General features: G+C 37.9%; 1 protein-coding gene and 1 long non-coding RNA gene across 4 annotated transcripts in view; one reads left to right on the forward strand and one right to left on the reverse strand.

Annotated features, from left to right (window-relative positions):
- Window positions 1-10,412, reverse strand: part of LOC101538308 (zinc finger protein 420) — a 29,161-nt gene extending 18,749 nt beyond the window's left edge. For both annotated transcript variants that reach the window (XM_055145116.1, XM_004600715.2), the window contains exons 1-3: window positions 10,253-10,412; window positions 8,562-8,612; window positions 944-1,037 (exon numbers count right to left, since the gene is read on the reverse strand). In XM_055145116.1, coding sequence (XP_055001091.1) covers window positions 944-952 — 9 coding nt within the window. In that variant the 5' untranslated portion in view covers window positions 953-1,037; window positions 8,562-8,612; window positions 10,253-10,412. The remainder of the gene's footprint in view (window positions 1-943; window positions 1,038-8,561; window positions 8,613-10,252) is intronic.
- A 178-nt stretch (window positions 10,413-10,590) lies between these two features.
- On the forward strand, window positions 10,591-18,254 carry LOC129406761 (uncharacterized). 2 transcript variants are annotated; one of them, XR_008631214.1, is made up of 4 exons: window positions 10,591-10,790; window positions 12,547-12,659; window positions 17,699-17,825; window positions 18,110-18,254. It is a non-coding gene; the product is annotated as an uncharacterized LOC129406761 (long non-coding RNA). The 2 variants fall into 2 exon arrangements; XR_008631215.1 differs by lacking the exons at window positions 17,699-17,825; window positions 18,110-18,254 and adding an exon at window positions 16,102-16,196.
- The last annotated feature ends 6,614 nt before the right edge of the window (window positions 18,255-24,868 follow it).

Here is a 24,868-nt window from a genome sequence, read left to right on the forward strand (position 1 = left end):
TCATCATGATGAGAAAATAATTACACTTCTATGGTGATAATTAGGAAACCAATACAGGTAATGTAATTTCCTAGTTACTTATAATTGACATACTTATAATTGACAGACTGAAGAACAGATCCATATAACAACTATACCCAATTTAATTTATGCATGTACTTAAGCATTTTAAGTTAAATGAAAATTTTTATAAGCATGTCTTACTTCTAAGAATTTATAATTTTGAACTTTTGGTGAGGTTTTTGATGCTTGGTGAGAACCCTTCTTCTCACTATTCATGGATTATAAATGTTCCACCTACCTAGCCTAGCAACAAAAAACTAAAAAAAAAAATAATCCAAATGTACACATTCAAGGTTAGCACATAATGTTGAATCTCAAAATGAGCCATATTATATGTCAATTACTAGTTTCAGGTATAATATGTCAATTATTAGGATCAGGAAGTACCCTGATATTTCTGTATTTAGTCCCTAATTTTGTTCTTGTTCTGAAAAACTCAAAATACATAACTTTGGTATTATGGAAATTGATCCAATCAAGACCAAAGAAATCTTCTTTAGTTATATCGGATACCCAAATGATGTTTAAATAAGTTAGATTAAAAAAAAACATACTTAAGAGAGCTGAACAGATAGTACAGCAGGTAGGATGCTCGCTTCGCACACTGCCAATCTGGGTTCAATCCTCAGCACCCCATATGGTTCTACAATTACTGCCAGAAGTAATTCCTGAACCAGGAGCCAGGAGTAACCCCGGACCATCGCTGGGTGTGGCCCAATACAAAACCATACAATACAAAAACTAAACTAAGGATAGACTAGCATTTGTAAGAATGAACAAAACTGGACAATTAGACAACTTTCCCTAACAAGGAATGAAAAGATACACACAATCTTTTAAAAGCATATTTGAAAAGGGCAAAAAAGAAACATCAAGTTACCTGATCCATAGTTTTTAGAGCTGCAAGTCATGATCAATCTTCTGGATTCCTATTTTAGAGAACACGAGAAGTACAGAGTCTGGAAAAGGCAAAGCTGAGGAGGGGGGGAAAAAAGAGACTGAGAACATGTATTTTTGCAAGGTTCCAAATGATTGTTATAATAATCATTGTAGTTTTCATCTTCCTGATTTGCATCCAACCCCTAATTAATTACACATTAAGTGAGAAAGTATAAGTGAAGTTTCTCATCTAAACTCAGGGTTCTCTATTTACAAAAACAAAAATATTGGCGATAGAGAGCTAGTTCAATTAGTTAAAGTACATGTTTTACATGTAGGCAACCCAGGTCTCAATTCTAGTATCCTTCTATGGAGCTGCAAGTAGTCCCTTGAGCACTGCAGGGTATGAACTATACACACACACACAAAAAAAAAAAAAAAAGAAAAGAAAACCTCTGAAATAAACTTATAAAAATATTTTTTTATTGTACAACATGTTCCTCTAAAAACAAAACCACCAACTATTATATTTCAACTTTGTGAGTTCAAAATGTGGGTGTGTGGCGCATGCGGTCAGTGGCCAACCTCGGCTGGCAACGAGACCCTCCTTTTGGAGGTGTTAGGAAGTAAGGGCAACTGAGGCTTAAATCAAGTAATATGATCGATGCCCAGGAATAAATTATTATTCGGAGTCAATTAGCATCCATATTACTAAAGCATAGCATCAACTGTCTTCTGATGTCTATACAAAAAGAACACTGCTAAACCATACAAAGGACACAAAGGAAAGAGAAAAAGCAATATAGGATTAGGAGTGTCTCGTGGAACTGGGTGTGCCTCAGGAGTACTATGATGGGTGCAACTCAATAAACCTAAATTCTCTGCAAGAGAAGCAAGAGCAGACCAATGTTATCCAACATAGTTTATTAATGATTACATGCAACTATACTAAAAGACACAATTAAATTCTAATTTTTTTGCATCACACAGCAATCCTCAGGGGTTACTCATGGCTCTGCACTCAGGAATTACTCCTGGCATAGCTCAGGGGACCATATAGGATGCCGGGGATTGAACCCGGGTCAGCCACATGCAAGGCAAATGCCCTGCCCACTGTTCTATCACTCAGGCCCCAAATTCTAATATTTATAATATCTTAATACATATTGAGGTTTGGTGGGAGTGGTGGGAGGGATACTGGGAACATTGGTGGAGGAGAATGGGCACTGGTTGAACGATGTAAACGATCACTGTATGAAATGCAAACACGAAAGTTCATAAGTTTGTAACTGTCACGGTGATTCACTAATAAAAAATTTTTTTAAAAAACATGAGGTTTGAAGACAATAGTTAGAAAGTATTAACTGAATTGTCTGGTTTAGGGGTCTGAAGCAAGAGTACAATAGATAGGGCGCTTGCCTTGCATGTGGCAGACATGGGTTCAACAACAGAATAACAGGAGCTGAGAAAAATATTGAGTTGTTCCAAAATGAGATGGAGAAAACCACTTGAAAACAATAAAGGTTGGAAAAAAAGTCTAAAAAGAAATGAACAACATACAAGTACGATGGGATAAGTTCAAGAGGAAAACTATGAATCATCGGGATCCCAGAACAATAGGAGGGCAGACAGAATTAAGAAATAGCAAGTAAGGAAAATCCAAAGTTGAAGTATTACAGGCAACAGCTTTTTTTTTTTTTTTTTTTTTGCTTTTTGGGTCACACCTGGCGATGCACAGGGGTTACTCCTGGCTCTGCACTCAGGAATTACCCCTGGCCGTGCTCAGGGGACCATATGGGATGCTGGGATTTGAACCCGGGTCGGCCGCGTGCAAGGCAAACGCCCTACCCGCTGCGCTATCTCTCCAGCCCCGCAACAGCTTTTTAAGGAAGCTACTTTAATGTTTTCTTGTAAGACTGGATTCAAGGCTATGAACTCCCTAAGTTGTTCCCTGTCCCTGATGCTTTGTATTATTTCTTGAATCTTGGATAGATTATTTTTGGTGACGTGTTCAGTTCATTGAGTTTTTGTACTATATCCCTTCATTCTTTGCTGGATGGTAAGAGTCTCGTTTGATCTGTTGTAAATCATGAGCTTTTTTTTTTTATGTGTAAGTTCCTTTATTGATCTTAGCTGCTTTCAGTATTATGTATGTCTCTATCTTTGGATTTTGTCATTTTAAGTACAGTGTGTCTTGAAGTTTCAAATTTGAATTCGTTTTTGCAGGGATCTTTCAGGCCTCCTGGATTTTGGTTGCCTGTAATAACTGAGTATGGCATCCACTTATGAAAGTGATGGTTGCCATTTACTAAATGAAGAAAGGATGTTCACTCCTAATCTGCTACAGGATTTTGTATATTAACAATAAGAAATTACCATTTTATTTATATCGAGCATTATATATCTGATAAGGAGTTTTTCTCTACATCCAGAGACTTTTATTAGTCCATTACTTACTAATACAGACACTTAAACAGTAACTCTTAATATATTTCCTAACATAAAATCAATATTCCCCATTTACGATAAAACACATTTTTATACTGCTTTAGACCTACTAAGATTCTCTCCTTATATTTTTCTCAACTTTCTTCACTCATTTTTGTTTTGTTTTTGAGTTACACCTGGCTAGCGTGGCCCAAGTTAAGAAACAGTCGGTGCAAGAAAAAAATTGCAATATTCTTTTGTCCCTGCATGCAGCAGATGAATTCTCCAGAAAGGTACCTCCCAATACAGAAGGGCACCTCCCTATTTGTTACTATAGACAGACAATAAACTTTATCACTACAGACTTGAAAATAAACTTTTGGTCTTATTTCACCTACAAACTTTCCCCTTTTTCTCAAGTCTTTTTTCTCTACAGACTATAAAAGCATTTCTCTAGGTTTCCTACAAAACAGTATAAAGTTAAATAGACATTTTTAATATTATTGTCTGTGTCAAACCAAGAAAAGTGAAAAATTTTCTTTCCTCAATAAGCCTTAATACTGGCCTCACAGGGAATTATTGGCATAGGCAATCAACAGATATTTAAAATCCTACTTCAATATGTGAAAGTTACAAGACATCCTAAGAAGCAAAAATAATTTAGGAAAGATAGAAAGTAATTTATTTAAATTCATGAAAAGCTACAAACAAATTTTTAGAAGGATTAAACTCTAAAATGTGCCGAGTTGTTCCATAGAGACCTATATGGATGCTCACATCTTGACAGGGCTGAGTTGTATGTAATTTTCTTAAAGGAAGAAAGTCTAGCCGTTCCAATAAAAAATTCTATAAAACATAAAAAGCACATTTCAACTACATGATCTTTATAAAAATACAGTAAATATAATGACATAAATGGGTTGGAAGTTAAATGGTGGAGAAAGATATACAAATATAAGCATAAGAAAGCTGTGTACTGGGACTGGAGCGATAGCACAGCGGGTAGGGCGTTTGCCTTGCACGCGGCCGACCCGGGTTCAATCCCCGGCATCCCATATGGTCCCCCAAGCACTGCCAGGAGTAATTCCTGAGTGCAAAGCCAGGAGTAACCCCTGAGCATTGCTGGGTGTGACCCAAAAAGAAAAAAAAAAAAAAAAGAAAGCTGTGTACCTGTGTACAAGTACTGGTAAAATAGACGTCAAAACATTCTTAATTCTAGAAGATGAATTAAGGAAAAACTGCCATTATAAATGTATGAAGATATAACAAAGAATCAAAATATGCAAGGTAAGCATTGTCAGAAATAAGAATATCAAGTTGTTAAAAGCAGATTTGGAATACTTAACTATTTCCTCACTACCAAAATAAGTCAAATTTTTAATTAGTTTTTTTAACACACCTGGTGATGCTCAGGGGTTACTCCTAGCTCGGTGCTAAGAAATTAGTTTTAGTGGGGGTCAGGAGACCATATGGGATGCCAGGGATCAAATCCAGGTCAGCCGAGTGCAAGGTAAAAGCCCTACCCACTGTACTATCGCTACAGCCGCTTTAAAAAAAAAAATCAGCAAAAGCAGATTTATACAATATTATCAAGTAACCTGACACCCAACTTTTAAGAATGCCATATCCAGAGAGAGTTACACAGAGAGTAAAGTGTTTGCCTTGTATGCAATGGAACTCAGTTATATCTCTAGCACTTCATATGGTCCCCAAGCCCTGCCAGGAGTGCTCCCTCAGTGGAATCTGGAGGGAACCCTGAGCAGCACTAGGCATTGTCAAAACTAAGTGTATGACCCCTGACAAACAAATGCATAAGCACTACAACTGAGAGTATGCAATCTTTGGTCAAGAAGAACAACAAGGCAAAAGCAAAAAGAACAAATCTTCTTGAAAATGTTTTCTTTGTGAAAGATTAATACAATTGATAGGCAACCAGAAAGTTTACACAAAATGACCAACATGGAGAATAAAGTCTTAAACACAATAGGAAAGTGTTAAGGATAAGAACTAATTCCTTAAACCACAAATTACTAAAAGTTTTACAAGAAGAAACAAGCAGGCACAAAATGTCAAAATAGATATTAAAGAAATGCAAATTTTATTAAAACAACAAAAAACAAAACAAAACACCTGGACCACAAAGAATAATCTGATGTCTTTACAAATAAATCCAAACAAGATTTTTTTTTTTTTTTTTTTTTTTTGCTTTTTGGGTCACACCCAGCGATGCTCAGGGGTTACTCCTGGCTTTGCACTCAGGAATTGCTCCTGGCAGTGCTTGGGGGACCATATGGGATGCCGGGGATCGAACCCGGGTCGGCCGCATGCAAGGCAAACGCCCTACCCGCTGTGCTATCGCTCCGGCCCCAAATCCAAACAAGATTTAAGGCAAATAAACACAATACTATTCTTTCACAACTTTCTTCCCAGAAAACAGTAAAAGGAGAAAATATTCTCTTCTACATTTGGAAAGGAAGGGAGAGAGGATGAACCGCAGTAATTCTGCTCAGGATTTACTCCTGGCTCTGTGCTCAGGGTATACACTCAGTTTGGCTACATGCAATGCAAGCGCCTTACCTAGACCTCATTTCTACACTGTGAGGCTGAATATACATACCAAAACCAGACAAAAATAAGAAAATGACCTAGGCTAGCCTTGCACGTGTATGTTAAGCTCCAGCACCCCACATGATCATTAAGGCCCACTAGAAATGATCCCTGAACTCAGAGCCAGAAGTAAGCTCTAACCACAGACTCCAAAACAAAAAAGTACAAGAAAAATAAATTATAGCTCAATATTGCTACTGAAGACACAAAACTGAAGTATATCAAACTGAATCCATTTGACTTTGAAACCAGGAAAATGTTTTATACAACTATGATAAAATTAAATTAAAAAAACAGACTCTAATAATCAAATGCAAAATAAGACAATGCATATATGCATAATACCAGCAGGATAAATACAGAAAGGAAGCTGACTTTATATTTCTAATATAATATCTATATTTTAAAATTACACACATAATAAACATATATTAATGAGAATAATGCAAATATTATATTTTTAGGAATATTATTAGAGACAGCATTAGAGATAGTTTAATAAACTTGACACAGAAGGAAGGCCCTGGATCTGATCCTTGGCAGCACACTGTCCCCTAACAAAAATCCAAGAGTAGCTTCAGAGCATCACTAGGTGTGGGACATTAAAGCCCCCCAATTTCTTTCCAACTACAAAACAAACAAATCCTAGAAAAAAAGTTTTTGAGTATAAAAACAAAGATAAAATCAAGAACAATTTTATAATCAATCTTTCAATATGAGTTCAGATCAGAATTTTCTTTTCTTTTTTTTTCTTTGGCCCTTATGTCACCTCTGGTGATATTTAGGGGTTACTCCTGGCTCTGTACTTAAGAATCACTTTTGATTATGGCTCAGGAAACCATATGAGGTGTCAGGGATCAAACTTCATTTGGTCAACTGTAAGGCAAATACCTTGCCTGATACATGATCTCTCCAAACCCAAAATTGTGTCTTCTTAAAAGGGGCCAAGGTTCTATATAAAAGTGACTGATTTTATATTTACAACAGAAAATAAGGCTAGAACATCTGGTCACACTAGAAAGTTTTGGAGTCTGTCAAAGACTACCAGAGTCACATCAAATGAAATCCACAAGGAGCTACATCAAAATAAAAAGCAACCCTCTTGATAAAAATTTGGTCACTCATTAGAACAAAAGCTGTTCTGTAGTGAAATATATGAAATATATTTAAATCTATAAGTTCATATGATAATTTAAAAGGAAAACATGATAAACTTTGGAAGATACTGAAAAATGAGTAAAATCATTTTTATACTTTTTGTTTTGTGTAAGTAACCATGATGTTGAAAAAAGGATATCTGGTCAACTTTTAACAACATGTTACTAATCTCTTACAGAAGGGCTTAATGGCTCCTGGGTAAAATCTTCACACACTTTCCTCTAAGAAAATTTTTTTGGATCATTTTTGGCAGATTACTCATAAGAAGCCATACAAAATAAATTACTCTGGTTCTGCTTTGGGGGCAGGGCTTGGGATTCAGGATGGAAACACTGGAAATATGGTGGTAGGAAGGTATAATGGTGGTGGTATTGCTGTTCAAATACTAAATGTAATCAATTATTGTGAACAACTTTATAAAAATAAAATTTTTAAAAATGAATATCTGGTCCCTTTCACAGATATACTCCAGGTATTATATGTAAAAATATTATGTATCACCAATAGATGCACACACCATTAGGCATGAAACACTGAGGTAAAACAAGTAATAAAAAACACAAACTAGAATCTGATCAAATCTCTAGAATTAAACATCAGTTCATTTAAGAAATATAGGGTTAGACAGTGTTTTCCAAAGTAGGAGATAATTGCCCGCAGAAGGTGCTGGAACCAGGAAATAGTTTGACACGGGAGTTTGTCCTTATTTGGGTAGAGGGTTTGCAGCCACACCAGGTGATGCTCAGGTTTACTTCTGACTCCGAGTTCAGGGATCACTCCTGGTGGTATTCAGGGAACTTTACCAGGTACCAGGAATCAAACCAGGGTCAGCCCAAAGCAAGCATGCTACCTACTATACTAATGGTCCAACCCAAAGATAAGGAAGCTTTCTGTTTATTTGCTTAAAGATAAACTTCCAGAAAGAAAAAGAGCATTGTTTTCTGAAAAGAAGACGGTGGGCCAAATAAGTTTGGAAACTTCTAGGTTAATGTGTTAAATGATACCACTTATCTATAGTAATTAATAACGTGGATATAGCTTATTTAAAAGTTTATAAAAAGTTTTCTGTAAGGCATTAAAAGAAAAGATAAAGGGATTTTTTGGAGAGGAGGTTGGATCACGTCTTACTCACAATTAACTGCAGTTAATTGCCTGTCCCTCCATTATTTGGAAAAGGCTTACAAAACAAAGACTCCTATGTATTTCAAGAACAAAGGCATTTCAATTTCAGGGGCTGAAGAGGTGTTACCCTCCATTCTACATAGGTAGGATGTTTGCCTTGTTTGAGGCTAACCTGGGTTTGATCCTTGGCACCCATATGATCCCCTGAAAACTGCCAGAAGTGATCTCTGAGCAGTGCTGGGTGTGGTCCAATCTCCATTCCTCCCTGCCCTGAACAAAATGCATTTCAGAAAATATTTACTCACCTTGGACTTTGCTTTTGAATGTATGAAAGCCATTCTTTCCTCCTCTGGGTTCTATGCTCAGGGAAAGAAAATGGAATCATCATGAAATATTTGACCCTCCTTAGGGCATGTTCTAGAACCTATACCTTCTCTTTCCCCATCTATTCCAAATTTAATAGAAAATAGAAAGAGACAAGACCAGTTTCACACTTTCTGTATCAGAAAGAAGGGCTAAGATCATATGGTCTTGGACTAGAATTTATTCCTGTATTCAAAACTGCCCATTGGAAAAAAAAAAAAACCTGCCCATTGGAGACAGTCCTACAATGAAGTGCTACCAGTTTTAAAAGTGCGTTTTATAACACACTCCCACTCCTGAAACATTTCCATGTAGTTTCGCTTGAAAGTGCTCTCAGCTCTAAAATTTTCATTAAGCCCAGATCTACTGACACAGAAATAACTTATTCTCCACGGAGAATACAGGGTAAGGCTCCCGCTTTAGATGCTGCTGACTCCTGGAAGAATCTCCACACCAGAGAATCCCTCAGAACTGTAGGGTGATCCCTGAGCATCTCTGACTGTGGCCAGAAGACAGCCTTCTTTCCCCACTCCACACAAACAATCTTAGAATTAACTTATTTTTCATTCCAGGACACGAATTTTTAACTTCCTTCCCTCACTTTCTGTACCCAATAACGAAATAATATGGTTATAATGTGAAAAGGCTGGGGAAGCAGCAGGAGCCTAGAACTACATTCCCAAAGAAATGGACAATACAGGGCATGTGAATGGGAGTGGAGAGTATTTATGAGGTCAAAAAAGAGAGAGATCAAGTCCTCTGTAGACAAAGTCACAGGACCGGATTTCAGGTTCTCCAGGAAGCTAATGTAGTCGACCCTGGAACGACCAGGAAAAACCACCACATAACGTTACATCTGTATCCCACGAAACTCTCTAAAATACACAAACGGGTGATAGAGCGATAGGACAGCAGATAGAGGGGTTGCCTTGCACACCGCTGAGTCTGATGCTGGCGCCCCCAATAGTTCCCCAGCCTTGCCAGGGGCACTGAGCGCAGCACCGGGAGTAAGCCCCGAGCAGCGCCGGGAATAACCAAACAAGAAAAAAATAAACAAAAATGAACATACACAAAAGGCCACCCCAAGTTATACACATTCTCATAGACTAAGTCACGATCACAACGAGACACAGTCAGATCACAAACACAGACACACACTTGGGCAAAAACACAAACATCACTAAATTCTTCTTTGTTCAGACTCCTGAAAACGGCATACACACAGCCTCACACGCGGGTACACTGCCAGGCAGTCAAAGCAACGAGCCCTCCCAAACCGTGTCACACAACTGTCCCAATCCTACCGCGTCGCGGGGCAAATCCCAATAAAACACACGATACCGGTCACGGACACAACTTCAAAGTGACACAAGCCCCCCAGCACACCTCACAGTTCCCAGCAAACCTGTCGCACAAGCGGCACACACCCAGTGTCATCGGAGCACAGTCCCAGGTACGCGCGCAGTCACCAACACCCCGTCACAATGCCAAGGCACCGTCGGAGCCGCAAAACAACTCTCTGGGGTCACGAACTTACACAATAGCACAGTGGCACACGCCCATTCGGCAACACATCAACCGCACACACAGCCTGTCGGACGCACACCGAACAGTAAGAGACTTAGGCACACACCAATTCCAGCGGCACTTTCCGTGAGCGTTCCCGCCCGGGCATTCGACATCCTCACCGGCACAGAGCGTTGTTCAGGGTCCAGGATCTGGCGCGCGGGGAATCTGAATCTGATTTCCGGTTCGCCAGTCGCGCCGGAACCGAACCAAGATCCTCCACAGACGCAACGCGAGGCTCCCAAATAGCGAACGGAAATAACGAGACGCGGAGGACTGTGGGAAACGTAGTCCAATGGGGGCGGGGTGCGCCTGAAGGTTAGAATTCTCTCTCCCTTATGGCGGCGCCGCGGAGATTTCTGGGAGTGCCCGCAAGTGCTGGGTGCGCAGGCGCGGGTGCGCGCCCGCGGGCGCCGCGTGTGAGCGTTTGTGTCGAGTAGTTCTAGTGTCTTGACGCTTCGGGTTGACCAGAGGCGCTGGACAATGGGCAGGTGCTGGGGGAGTAATCGGAGCTGGGGCGGGTATTGCCTGGGGTCCTGTAGCAAGCTCTTTTGTGTGAGATGAAGCGAACAGCTGTCAGCTGACGGGAATCCCTCAGTGCTCCGGTTTGTGATTCCTAGTGCTTTGGGGTGTCAGTCGATTGGTACTTAAAGGTTCCCGGGAGTGGCTTTTTTTTTTTTTTTTTTTTACTTTTTTGGTTCACACCTGGCGATGCACAGGGTGTGCACTTTACCCCTGGCGGTGCTCAGGGGACCATATGGGATGGCGATGCCCAGGGGCCCATATGGGACCATATGGGATGCTGGGGATCAAACGGGGTTGACCCTGTGCAAGGCAAATACTCTACACACTATGCTATAGCTCCAGCCCCGGGAATGGCATTTTAGAGTGCTTAGGGGCGTCTGACGTAGTTAGGGGGACCCCTGCTGAAGTGGTTGTGTTGTGTGTGTGTGTGTGTGTGTGTGTGTGTGTGTGTGGTGATTTTTCTAATGTAAATGGGCTTTTTTCTAGCTTTTAAGTAAAGAAATTTTATTTTATTTATTTAAGCTTTTATTTTAATCAAATGAGCCTGCATATGGGATGGAATGCTAACCAGAAGAGATGATCAAGTTGGTTCTTGCTTGATCACTAACTAGTTTGATGAGCTGGAAAAGGGACTCTACCTGCTATATATTCAGATGCATATATTACGGGAAGGATGCTGAGTGAATATAGTTTGATTTTCATTTTTTAAGAGTAATGGTTTTGTTGTTGCTGCTGGTGAGGTGAGAGGGAAGCCACTGACTGGGTGGTATAACACCCCTTCTGCTTGGCTCATTATGACCTTTCCAGTGCCAAGGGAGGTCAGAACTCTTAAAAGTCTACACTACACTTTGTGGACCTAAAGTAAGATCCCTAAATTTGTTGTCTATTCTAGGAGGTAAGAGTTTCCAAAGATGACATTTTATTAGGGGAATTATGAGAGGATAAAACAAACGCCTTCAACAGAGAGCACAGGTGCTGCTGAGAAAGAAAAAAATGCCCCATGAAAAACAAAAGGAAGGAATTATGCACTCCAGGTTAGAAATCTGGGCAGCCTCCAAATGGAGTTTACGGTGTTTGCTTTTGGAAAGCTTTTTTATATAGGCCTTGGGCTTGATCCCGGTCACTAAATAAAATACATAATAAAATATGAAAAGCAAGAATTGTTAGCATGAAATTAACAGTGTATGAATAAAATAAATATGAAAAGCAAGAATTGTTAGCCTGAAATGAACACATCCCATGACAATGAGCTTATTTTATATTGAACTTGTGGCATTGTATATGTATGGATATAATGTAATTTAGTTTTATTAAATAAAAATTAATAAATACAAAGAGATACTTTAACTCATGAGAGTAAAAATCATTAGGAATACACATTTGCAGGAGGTGAGTAGGACCTAAAAAAACACTATTTTTTAAGTATATGTTTATATTTTTATTATTTTTTAAAGTGTATATTTTATGATAGAACTAAACACTAAACTGTTTAGCCTTTGGGGTAAAAAGAAAGGACCTTCCTGCCTTGATAAGGGAGAGATGTCAAAGGGAACTCTTTTTTAACTTTTTTATTGACTTACTGTGAAATAGACTCTTATAAAACTATTCATGATTGGATTTCAGTCATACAGTATTCCAACACCCATCGCTCCACCAATGTATATTTCCCAATACCAGTGTCCCCAGGTTCCCTCCCATCACCCCCTAGCCCCCACACCCTGCCTGCCTCTATGGCAGGCGCTTTTCTTTGATAGGTTCTTTTTTTCTTCCAGAAATCAAAATTTTACTACAAACGTACTCTACAGTAGACTAATTCAACTATTTCTTTCTTGATAGGAACATTTTCTATGACAAGAAGTTGAGAAGATAAACATTGTCTAAGAAGTTGGTGATCGAAAAGATGCTGTTTAAAGGTTTCTAGAAACTTTGTTACTCAGGAGGAATGAATGGTATGACTGTTTTCCCTGAACAAAATTTAATATTAATAAAGTATATCAGATAATTTCTTAAGACTTTTATCTGCTTCAATGGCTGAATATTAATAGTAGTACTCCTACATTTAAAAAAAATTGTATATGCCAAGGGACTGGGGATATAGCTTAGTGATAAAGCACAGGCCTTTTATATATATGGCCTTGATACCTGTTATGGGTGATACCTGTTATGGGTGAAGCCCTGAACTTGATCTGCATCTTAATATCAATTTATCTGTGAAGAGTAATCAGGACTCCTTAAAGAAACTTGTTTCCAGTGTTGGGATAGAGAAAATACAAGACCAGCTTGAATCTTGCTTATGAAATTTAAGGAAGTGCTCAAAGGATAATAGGAACCTTTGGGAAAAAAGCCACATGGATGGTAAAGATAGTATAGCTCATGTAGCTGACCTGGGTCTGATCTGCAGCATCACATACGGTCCCCTGAGCCCTCCCAGGAGTATTCCTGAGCACAGAGCTAAGAGTAAACCCTGAGCACCTCAGGATGTGGTTTAGAAACCAGAAAGAAAAAGCCAAAGTAGTCAAATAAAATCGTTTCCCACATGCCAATACGAGATTGTAAGTCTGTATGAATAGGAACTCAAAAGTTACTATTGACAAATAAATTTAAAATTTCATGAATAATTAAATATAATCTTAGAATATCCCCGTACATAAAGTCCTTTCTAATTAACAATGAGGGAAAATAATTTTATAGTGGAGAAATGTTATTAATTGAGCAAAAATAATGCTACAAATAGAGCCAAAAGATAGTGAAGGGTTTAAGGCCATTGCCTTGCATGCAGCTGATCCCAGTTCAATCTGGTACTGCATATAATCCGCTGAGCAATGTGTAGAGTGATCTTTGAGCACAGAGCCAAGAGTAAGCCTTGAACATTGCACAGGTGTGGCCCCAAATTCTATTATAACCAGTAATGGGACAAGTTTTCATGATGTGTCTTATATGCTAAGAAAAATAAAACATTGCTTCTGTGACATTCCTTTCAAACATACCTAGTAATAAGGAAACATCAAAGAAAACTCAATGGAGGAACATTGCTTAAAGTTTGGCTTATAATAAGTGTCATGATTTTGTGGCCAGAGCAATAGTTCAGCATGTCAGGTGCTTGCCTTGCACTTAGCCAACCTGGATTTGATCCCTGGAACCCCATATAATCTCCTAAGCACTACCAGAAGTGATCTCTGAGCAGGAATAAGCCCTGAAAAACACTGGAGGTGGCCCAAAAACAAAAAGTGTCAAGATTACTCAAAAAGTCAGTGCAGGAAACTGAGAAACTATCTCAGACAAAAGAATCTTCAAGAGTCCTAAGGAGTCCTAACATCTAAATGCAGTGTGTGATTTTGAACTGGATCTAATAAGAGATGGATAAGAGACTGGGTAGGCAGATACTGAACTAATGTAGAGTCAGGTGATAAAAATTTTACTTCTGTAGTAGACAGAAAGGCATAAGAAAACAAATAAGAGTTCTTTGTCTCTGGGAGAGGGATAATGCGTAGAGGACTTTACAGATTAGCTCATACAAAACAAAGAAAATCCTCAGGCAATATTGAAAACAGTTTTTTCTAGCAAGGTTTCTCTGATGAAAACTGGGCAGAAATTCTATGAGGAGATAGAGAGGGGCTACAGGGGATAAGGTGCCTGTCTTGCAATATGGCCACCCAAGGTTTGATTTTTGGCACCTCATTCAGTGGTGAGCACCACCAGGAGAGGTGTCTAGTAACTGCTGAGTGGGTCCCCAAGAGATGAAGACAAAATTATTTTAAGACATTTTATTCGGTCTGCAATGTATTAAGACACCATGAGTACTGAGCCAGAGTTATCTGTATAGGAAATTTCACAGGATAATTTATTGCCAGACAGACCTTGGGAATCTAGCTCATGAAACCTCTATCTAGACTGATTTTATCGCTTCAGACTCCAGCTGTGATGACTTCATAATAGGATCCAATGGGAGACACAATCGGAGAAACTCAGTAAAATTTTATGTCAATGCTTAGTACTGTATCAATTCCAGATTTTGGGTTTTAATTAATTGTTTTGTGCTTTTATAATGGCATGTTATTGTTTCTATGAATTACACAGAGTGTTAAGGAGTAATATATTAGGTCATATACTATCAAATGGTTCTTTGGTGCAGGGGAAAATCACTTATATTTTATTTGTATCGTTTCTTTGTATCTAGATAAATAAGTAAATAGTACTGAGTGGTCTTTTTTAATAACTCATTATAACTTTAAAAGAATTTTAAGTTCTATTGAATCTCCATAGGCTTTTGGTTATTCATGCTTCACATAGGTGATTTTTTTGGCTTTTTGATGGCTCTTAAGATATAATATATCATATTTCCCTGGAGATTTCCTAGTTTGACTTGTGTAGAGCTATTAAGCAAAATTGACATTTTTAAACTTCATTTCTCAGGATGGCTATTTCAGGATTCTACTCTATCCCAGAAAGAAAAGGTGTCAAAGTTTCATGTGAGTTTTAAGTTATATCTTTATCTCACCACCTTATTCTGAGGTGCAAATAAGGTCCATAATGATCTCAGTAAAATGAGAAATCAAAATTTGATGCAAATAGCCTGAAAAATTTATGAAGACCAGGAAAAAATTACAACTAGAATGTAAGGAAATAAGTTCATTTAGAAGTAGGCTTAATATATAAACTTGATCTTCAGAGGAAACAAAAATAAGAACATAACACTACAATTAATAAAATCCTTATGTAGTTTGTGATTTCATACATTTAAAGATTCATTAATTTCTGAAGAAAATAAAAGATATTTTTGGTTGGATAGTCACACCTGGCAATGCTCAGGGGTTATTCCTGGCTGTGTTTTCAGGGATCACTCCTGGTGGTGCAGGAGACCATATGGGATGTTGGGGATTGAATCCGTGTCAACTATCTACACGGCAGGTGCCTTATCCACTGTACAATCTTTTGGCCCCAGAGAAGAAAAGATTTTCATGGGAACAAAACAAACTGCTTCGGCCCTTGTGAAATTGTAGTTTATAGCTGACCCGGCAACTGATTTTATCTAAAAAAAAGAAATTTTCCTTCTCTCAAAGAAGCTTTTTATTAAGCTCATCTTCTCTGCTTTCATTCTGCACATCCTGAGGAGAAAGCAAACAATAAACTATTTTTTGTCCAAGACTCTCCATTAGTAACTTCTGATAGTGGAATAAAAAGACAGAGGCTTCAACACTGGCTCTAGCACTTTTTGTAAAACCATGATTCAGTTTCTTAAACTTCAGTGCTTTGGTTAATAGGGGCACTTATACATAGGTACATATTTTAAAAGTACATATTTTTAAGTACATATAAAAAGGTTATAACTTTTTATCATTTTCAAAGGAAATATTTTTGGGTTTTTGTTGATTTGTTCATTTGTTTTGTTAGCAGGAAAGTCTGATCCTTGTGATATGGAAAAAAAAATTTGAGGCTGTGGAGATAACATGAAGGAAGGTGCTTTTCATATGGGCTACCGAGGCTCGATCCCTCATACCACTTATCCCCTGCAAGAGCAGGAACAAACCCTGAGCACTGCCAGGTGGGGTCCAAAAACAAACAAATTTAAATACTTTCCATGTCTTCATATTATGATATTAATGAAAATCCTCTGATAAAATTTTTTCTATTAATGACTCAGATTTTTTTTAGATCCTACTGGTATCCCTGCCTTCTTATTCTGTTCTTCATAGGTTTAATCAATTATTACATAACACTGAAATGGCTTCAGCTACCAGTTATATAGACTGAAGGTTAAGAAGTTACTTATTTAATGCACGATATCTGGTGGGGTTTAAAGTAGAAGGCAAACAATCTTAGAGGGAAGTATATTTTTCTTTTTGGGTAACACCCGGTGATGCACTGGGATTACTCCTGGCTCTGCACTCAGGAATTACCCTCTGGCAGTGCTCAGGGAACCATATGGGATGCTGGGAATCGAACCCAGGTTGGCCATGTGCAAGGCAAACGCCCTATCCACTGTGCTATTGCTCCAGCCCCATATTTTTACAAATACATATATATGTATATATGTACATATATATATATATATATACACACATATATCCAACAGCATGTTAGCAATCTCTTATAGAAGGGCTTATTGGGCCCTGGGTGTAATACAACAATCTTCATACACTTTCCTCTAAGGAAACTTTTTTGGATAACTTTCAGTGGTTTATTCATAACAAACAATGCAAAATGAATTATTTCCATTCTACCTTGGGGCTGGAGTTGGGGCTCGGAATGGAAACATCCCAAATATGGTGGTGCGAAGATATAATGGTGGTGGAACTGGTGTTTGAATATTAAATATAATCAAATATTGTGAATTGCTTTATAAAAAATGTTAAAAAGAAAATAAAGACAAAATTTTTAGAAAGAAGTTACTTATGTTCTACTATCTACTGGAGTTCTTTATGAAAATATTTAACAATATGATACCTCATTAAAGAAAACTTGAGTCGTACATATCTGAAAGTTTAACTCCGATCACCCTTTTACTACCATCTGTTCCCTTTACTATATGTCTTTTCCCAGTGAATTAGATCATCTCTATCATTTCCCAATACTTCCTGTGTAGTAGAAGATAAGCTTTAAATGTTTTTCAATTTACTTTTTTATTTTTATTTTATCTTATTTTTTGACTTTTTGGGTCACACCTGGCGATGCTCAGGGGTTATTCTTGGATCTGCACTCAGGAATGACTCATGGTGGTGCTCAGGGGGCCATATGGGTGCCAGGGATCAAACTTGGGTCAGCTGTGTGCAAGGCAAATGCCCTCCCCATTGGACTATCACTCTGGCCCCTAAACTTTTAATTTTACTGAGACAACAAATAAACCTATATTTGCAGAAAACATTCTATATGACATTCTCTCTGAGAGTATAAAATATGCAATAGAAAGTAGGTTAAGTATTAGATACCTTTGTAACTTTTCTACTCTGATGCCAGAATACTTATAGGATGTGCCACCCACTGATTGCAGGGGGAAATAACATTCAAGGATGTGGCCATTGACTTTACTCAGGAGAAATGGCAACAATTGAAACCTGCTCAGAAGAATTTGTACAGGGATGTGATGTTGGAGAACTATAACAACATATTAACAGTAGGTAAGAATAATTCCTCTGTGAAAATCCCATTCTCCATTTCTGTGATACAAGAGGCCTCTAATTAGCATAGTGATATAACCTTGATTTTTTGTATTAAAATATTCTTGGTTCGTTCTTCTTTGAATGATAGTATTTATTCCATCTGTTGTTATACGTCAGTTTATACCTAGAAACCAAATGTTCCTTCTTCACCAGAACCTTGAAGTTTCCAGATTCAGCTCAAATTCTGGTATATAGTTATTTCTCCCAAATTTACTAAAGTAACATATCTCCGGATAAAACAGGCTGTCAACTCAAAAAAACAAATATCATTTTCAAGTTGGAGCAGGAAGAAAAGCCTGAAGACGAATGGCAGAAGAAATGTCAAGATGTTCAGATGACACTGGTGAAGGGATGGTAGTTTCAGCATTGTATAACTGAGACCTAAGCCCGAAAGCATTGTAATCTTCCACACGGTGATTTAATAAAATAAAATTTAAAAAAATTTAAAAAAAAAGATGTTCAGATGAGTAGTATAAAGTTACACTAGAATGATTCAGAGGATATCGCCTCTGAAAGGTTTTTAAAAGTGAGTTTTTAGTATTTTTGTTTATTTTTCTTATTATTGTTTTTTGGGGGGCCACACCCAGTGATGATTAGGTCTTACTCCTGGTTCAGCAGTTAAGGATCACGCCTGGTGGATTTGGGGGACCACATGGGGTGGTGGAGATAAAACCCAAGTTTGCTGCATGCAAGGCAAATGCCCTACCTGCTGTCCTATCACTCTAGTCCCCAACGTCTTTATATTTTAAATTGCAAGTATACCTTCCTCAGATACATACTTACCTCCTCAGATACTTCTAGGTATGTCTTATATATCATGATTCATTATTGAAAATTAGAGGATTGAGTTGGCATTCTGAAAGACAAACATCCCTTCCTTTGCAATCCTGATTTTCATGATTATTTCCCCTATTACTTGTATCCTTACTCTTTTATGAAATTCATCCCATCATGGGGCCAAGAATGTACCTCTGCAATAAAGAACTGTAAAAAAAAGTGAAAAACACATTGTTTTGCATGTATGAGGTCCTGGGTTCAACTCTGAGGGAAAAAAGTTGACAGTCTTTCCAAAACTGACACTTAAGTTCAGTTTATATTTCCTTTCTGCCCATTGTGAAATGCCTCATTTAAAAATCACAAGCATGTCTTTTATGGTCCTTTAAAAAGGAATAGAGGACCAGAGCAATAGTACAGTGGGTAGCACATTTGTCTTGCAGGTAGCCAAGCAGGGTTTGATCCCCAGCATCCCATTTGGTCCCCGGAGCTCATCAAGAGTGATGATCCCTCAGCATAGAGCCAGGAGTAAGCCCTGAGAACATCTGTGTGTGGCCCAAAAACAAACAAACCCATTTATATTATTACTTCACCTCCATTTTATGTAAAAGTTTCTGCCCTCGTACTAGCTGAACTCTGGCTTTCAAGTGAAACTCTGGCACTTGTTTTAACCATATTGTGAGATCTAACCCAGAAATGAATAAAACATAAGCCTGCCATATTGCACTCAATAAACTCCCCTGCACCCTCTCCGAGAGGAATGAGGAATCGAACCTGGGCTGGCCAGATACAAGTCCTACCCGCTATGCTATTGCTCCAGTCCTCGTTTTTTTTTCAGTCTTAATATTTGTATATCATTTTAAATCAATTTTTGCATGAAATTTTAACACAGTACTGCCTTTGCAAGTGCTCTGTCAGGAGTTTTAGTTGATTATGTTTATTCTTTTGATAAGATCTAGCTTATCAAAAGCTCCATTTTCTTGGGTTTTCAGTATTATTTAATATGATTCTTAAACTGTCTTTTTTCTTGCTGATTTCTCCCATTTTCTTGCATTTCTTTACCACTGTTTCTATTTTCACTCCTAAAGATTTACACTTCTTTAACCTGTTAATAATCCTTGGATTTCTATTGAATTTTAACTAATATCAAATTACTCGTTTCAACTATATTTCTGGACATATCCTTATTGAAGTAATAGGCTTCATTGTAATGTTAGTGGGCAGAGAACCAGGCATTTTGGAGGGCAAAGGAAATGCAAACATCTTCTCCCTTAGCTCAGTTTATGTAGAGTGTTCTCCCAACTTATGTAACAGTATAGATCTGGCATTTTGCACTCAAGATGAAAGTTTTCTGATTGAATGTAAGCTTACTTTTTTTTATCGCATCATTGTCAAATTGCTATATTTCCTTGCTATATTTCCTTTCTGCACCATACCAAATCACAAGCATTCATAATTTCAAAATTAACGTTACTTATGAATGTTAATTTTTCTCTTAGGTCTTCTAAGGAGTTTTCTGAACACTGGCCATATGGAATATTTACTTTTGGGATTTCTTGTATTTAGGGAGATAAGTTCTTAAACCAAAAGAATCAACTCAGGGGGCTGGAGCAATAGCACAGCAAGTAGGGCGTTTGCCTTGCACACGGCCGACCCGGGTTTGATTCCCAGCATCTCATATGGTCCCCTGAGCACCTCCAAGGGTAATTCCTGAGTGCAGAGCCAGGAGTAACCCCTGTACATCGTCAGGTGTGACCCAAAATGCAAAAAAAAAAAAATAAAGAATCAACTCAGCATTAGTTTATTTTTGAAATTGTGGTAGGGTACACATAGCTGTGCTCAGGGTTCACTCCTAGCAGTGGTCAGGGTACCAAACGCAGTGCCAGGGATCAGACCTGGGTTAGCTACATAACAAGCAAGCTCCTTACCATCTGTACTATTTCTATGGCCCCAGTGCTGAAAATGTTTCTCTCTTTTTAATTCCTTCTTAGAAAACTGGGAAGTTGGTAAGCAGATAGAAACAACACAGCAAATATTTGTGAAAGGAGTGTTCCCCACACTTCATGAAACTTTGACTAAGGAAAATTTTAAAGAATTCAAAAAAGCCAGAAAAATATCTCCTGTGAACTCAGACATCAGTTTTGCAAAAAAATTCTTCGCTAATTATGACTCTTGTGAAAACAGTATGAAAATTAATTTAGACAAACTTACTCCTGGTAGAAACCATGTAATGAAGAAACATCACGAATATCAGTCTGGCAAATCATGTCATAACTCATCCTCTATTGGAGTCAACCCCATTAAGTGTGCTCAGTGTGGAGAAAGCTTCATTCAGGAGTTGGATCTTATTAGACATCTTAGAATTTATACTGAGGAGAAATCTTACGAATGTTGTGAATGTGGAAAATTCTTTCGCCAGAAGGAAAATCTCAGTTCACATCAGAAAATGCAGATAAGCTATTATGACAGCAAAAAAGAATGTGGAAATGCTTTTTGACACATTACATTAGACATCAGCAGATGCATAGTATAAACCCTGGAGTGTTTTTAGTGTTGAAAAGTCTTCAGAAGTTCACATCTCATTATTCGTATTAAAATTCTGCAGCAAAACACTGATTTATCACCTTCAACAAAAGCTCAAGGTTAAACAAAACATCGACTAAAACCCAGGCAAAAAATTATTGCCATACTGAAAAACATATTCACAAAATAAATTATTGCATACATTACACTTAACCTTAGAAACACAAACATTCTTATAGGTAATGAGATGTGAATACACTGTCTCATTACTGAATAATAAATACCACTGAATTAACAAAATAGTATGAGAAAAAGAAATACAAGCAAGAAGCTTGAAAAGACACTGGGCAGTGGTATTGGGGTGGTGGGTTCAGGGGACTATGTGGTACCAGGAATTGAAGCCAGGCTGGGTGCATGCAAGGTATGAGCCTTAATTGATGTACTAATCCTCCCCCTACAATACATACAAATTTTTGAATTTTTATTGATAAATCACTAATTTCTTGAGTATTTCAGAGCTCATGGAGTTTTCACACAATACCCACCAATAAGATGCCAATATCTCTGCAGTCCACTGGACTCTCATTCCACTCCTTTTCCCTCCTACTTTGAACAGTTTTTTTGGTGAGAGTTTAGGTTTGATTTTTTAAAAATTTTTATTAGTGAATCACTGTGAGGTATAGTTACAAATTTATGAACTTTCATGTTTGCATTTCATTTACATTAGGTTTGCTTTTCATTGGACATTATCTGTAGTCATTCTTTGTTGATGAAGTCATACTTTATATACTACATACAAGTGAAGCCATCCAGTGTTTGTCTCTTGATTTTGCTTAGGAAAACTCCCTCCAGTTCCTTTGTCTTGTAACAAGATTCTGATTTCATCTTGTTGGTAGTATTCCTTTTTTGTATCTCTACCACATCTTTATTTACTCACTAGACATCTGGATTTTCACATTTTGGGAGAGGGAGGACACACCCAGCAGTGCTCAGAGCTTACTCCTGGCTCTACCCACAAGGATCACACCTGGCAGGCTCAGAGGACTATATGAGGTGCCAGGGTGGAATCTAGATCAGCCCTACTCACTGTAAGTGCCCTAATCACCTGAGCCCCTTATGTTACAGTATGTTTCCTTGGAATATATGCTTAGCAGTGATATTACTTTTTACTTATTTTTGAGAAATCTCCATGATGTTTTCCATAAAAACTGAACCAATTTAAATCCCCACTTAATTTTCTTCATAGCCCTACCAGCACTTATTTCACACCAGTATCACTTTATACCATTTTTGTTAATATATTGTAATATTGGTGTTTAGCTTTGCATTTTCCTAATAATCAGTAATAGATTTTTTAATGTGTCTGTTGATATCTTCTTCAAATTTCTGATTGCATTGTTTAGTTGTTTAGTTTTGTGAATAGTGTGTATCAAGGTACTCTCTCCCATTCAATAGAATTTCTTTATTATTTTTACTTTTGGTTGGGGGGATTAGGGTAGGGGGTGCATCACACAAGGTGATGCTCAAGGGTTACTCAGTAATTACTCCTGGTGGTACTTGGAACATATGTGATGCCAGGGATCAAACCCAGGTCAGCTGCATACAAAAAAAGTGTCATACCAGTTGTACTAGTTCTCTGGTCCCAATAGAATGTCTTTAATATTAGTTTCTTTTGCAGTCAAGAAGCCTTTTAATTGATGTAATTTCATTTGCTAATTTTTTGTTTTGTTTTCCTTGTCAATAGAGTTGAATCAGCAAAGACTATTTTATGTATTTTATGAATTTAGGTCAAACATCTAAGTTCTTAATTCATTTTCAATGATAAAAGATAATGGTTCAGTTCTTTCCTTTGCATGTGGCTATCCATTTTTCCCAGTTCCATTTGTTGAAAAAAACTTTCTCCACTTTATGCTCTTCACTCCTTTGTATAAAATTAACCGTTTTCAGGGCCGGAGCGATAGCACAGCGGGTAGGGCGTTTGCCTTGCACACGGCCGACCCGGGTTCGATCCCCGGCATCCCATATGGTCCCCCAAGCACTGCCAGGAGCAATTCCTGAGTGAAAAGCCCGGAGTAACCCCTGAGCATCGCTGGGTGTGACCCAAAAAGAAAAATAAATAAATAAATAAATAGCTCAAGTATTTAAAAATAAATAAATAAATAAATAAAATTAACCGTTTTCTTTTGTAGCACTCTGGGCTTTCATTCCTATTCCATCAATCTGAGTGTCTACTATTATTCCAGTACCATACTTCTAATTATATATCTTGTGTATATAATCCAGGAAATGAGATACTCACACTTTTTTGTCAGAATTGCTTTGACTATTTGGGGAGTTTTGTGTTCTATAAAAAAAATTTTAATGTTTCATCTATTTCTACAAGATAGATGCTTATCACTACACCATATCTCCTTGTGTCTAACATCACATCTTAAATATAAAACAAGCAAATCACAAGTTCTCAGAAAACCCACTATTTTCCTTTCCCCCATTTTATGTTTATTATCTTATTCCTTCTGAGGATTTTAATAAAACACCCTTTAGAGGCCTTGAAATCCTTTTACTATCCTTTGAAAAGCTTTTAGAATCTGAGTAGCTGGTAGAGGGCTTTTCCATTCAGTGGTTTGGATATATGCCATTCCCTTCTGGGCTATAGTGTTTCCATTAGTAAGCATGCTTTGAGGAACTGGAGAGATTGCTCAGTGCGCTGGGGTACCTGCTTTATATATAGAAGACCTGGATTTGATTCCTGGAATCAGATGGTCCCCAAGCTCTGCCAGGAGCAGTCCCCAGGTGCCAAGCCAAGGATGGCAGGCACCTTGAGCAGTGCTGTGAGCAAAATTAGGAAACAAAGTCTACTGTGACTGATGAGCATTCCCATATATGACTGCTTTTCTCTTGGTTTTAGATTGTGTTATATTTGCTTTTTTGCCATTTTTATTATGCCTTCCTGTACATCTCTTAGAGTTTATTTTCTTTGGAACTCTAGGTTTCCAGGATCTGGGTATGTCTTTCTGAGCTTGGAAGTTTTATGCTCTTATTTCTTCAAATAATTTTCCTTCTTCAGGGCTGGAGAGATAGTACAGTGGGCAGAACGTTTGCTTTGCATGCAGTCAATCTGGGGTTTGATCTCTGGCACCCCATATGGTACCGAGCCTGCCAGGAGTGATCCCCGAGTACAGAGCCAAGAGTAAACGCTGAGCACCACAGGGTGTGGCCCCAACTCTTTTTCTTCTTTCTGAATCCCTATGACGCTATTATTCCTCTTGCTACTATCATTAAACTTCATTTTAAAAACTTGCTTTATTTCAGGACTGGAGAAATTGTACAATGGATAGCATGCTTGCCTTACACATGACTGTCCTGGATTTAATCCCACACATCCCATATGGTTCTGAATCCAATATGATCCCTGAGTACAGAGCCAGGATTAAGTCCTGGGCACCACTGGGTGTGGCCCCCTCAAAAACCTGGTTATATTTCTTACACTTGAGTTTGCTAACTCAATATTAAGTTTCTGTCATTCTGAGACAAGTGAGTCCCTCTATTATATTTTGTAATTCAGCTACTATATACTTCAGCTCAGTAGCTGTTTTGTTTTGATCTCTTCCTCTCCTTCTTGAAATTCTCTCCATTTATTTCCTCGTTTAATTAAGCATCTTTAGCATTATTACTTTAAAGTTATCAGGGCATTTAGAAAGCTC

Source organism: Sorex araneus, chromosome 8 (assembly GCF_027595985.1).
Source record: "Sorex araneus isolate mSorAra2 chromosome 8, mSorAra2.pri, whole genome shotgun sequence".
Lineage (NCBI taxonomy): Eukaryota > Metazoa > Chordata > Mammalia > Eulipotyphla > Soricidae > Sorex > Sorex araneus.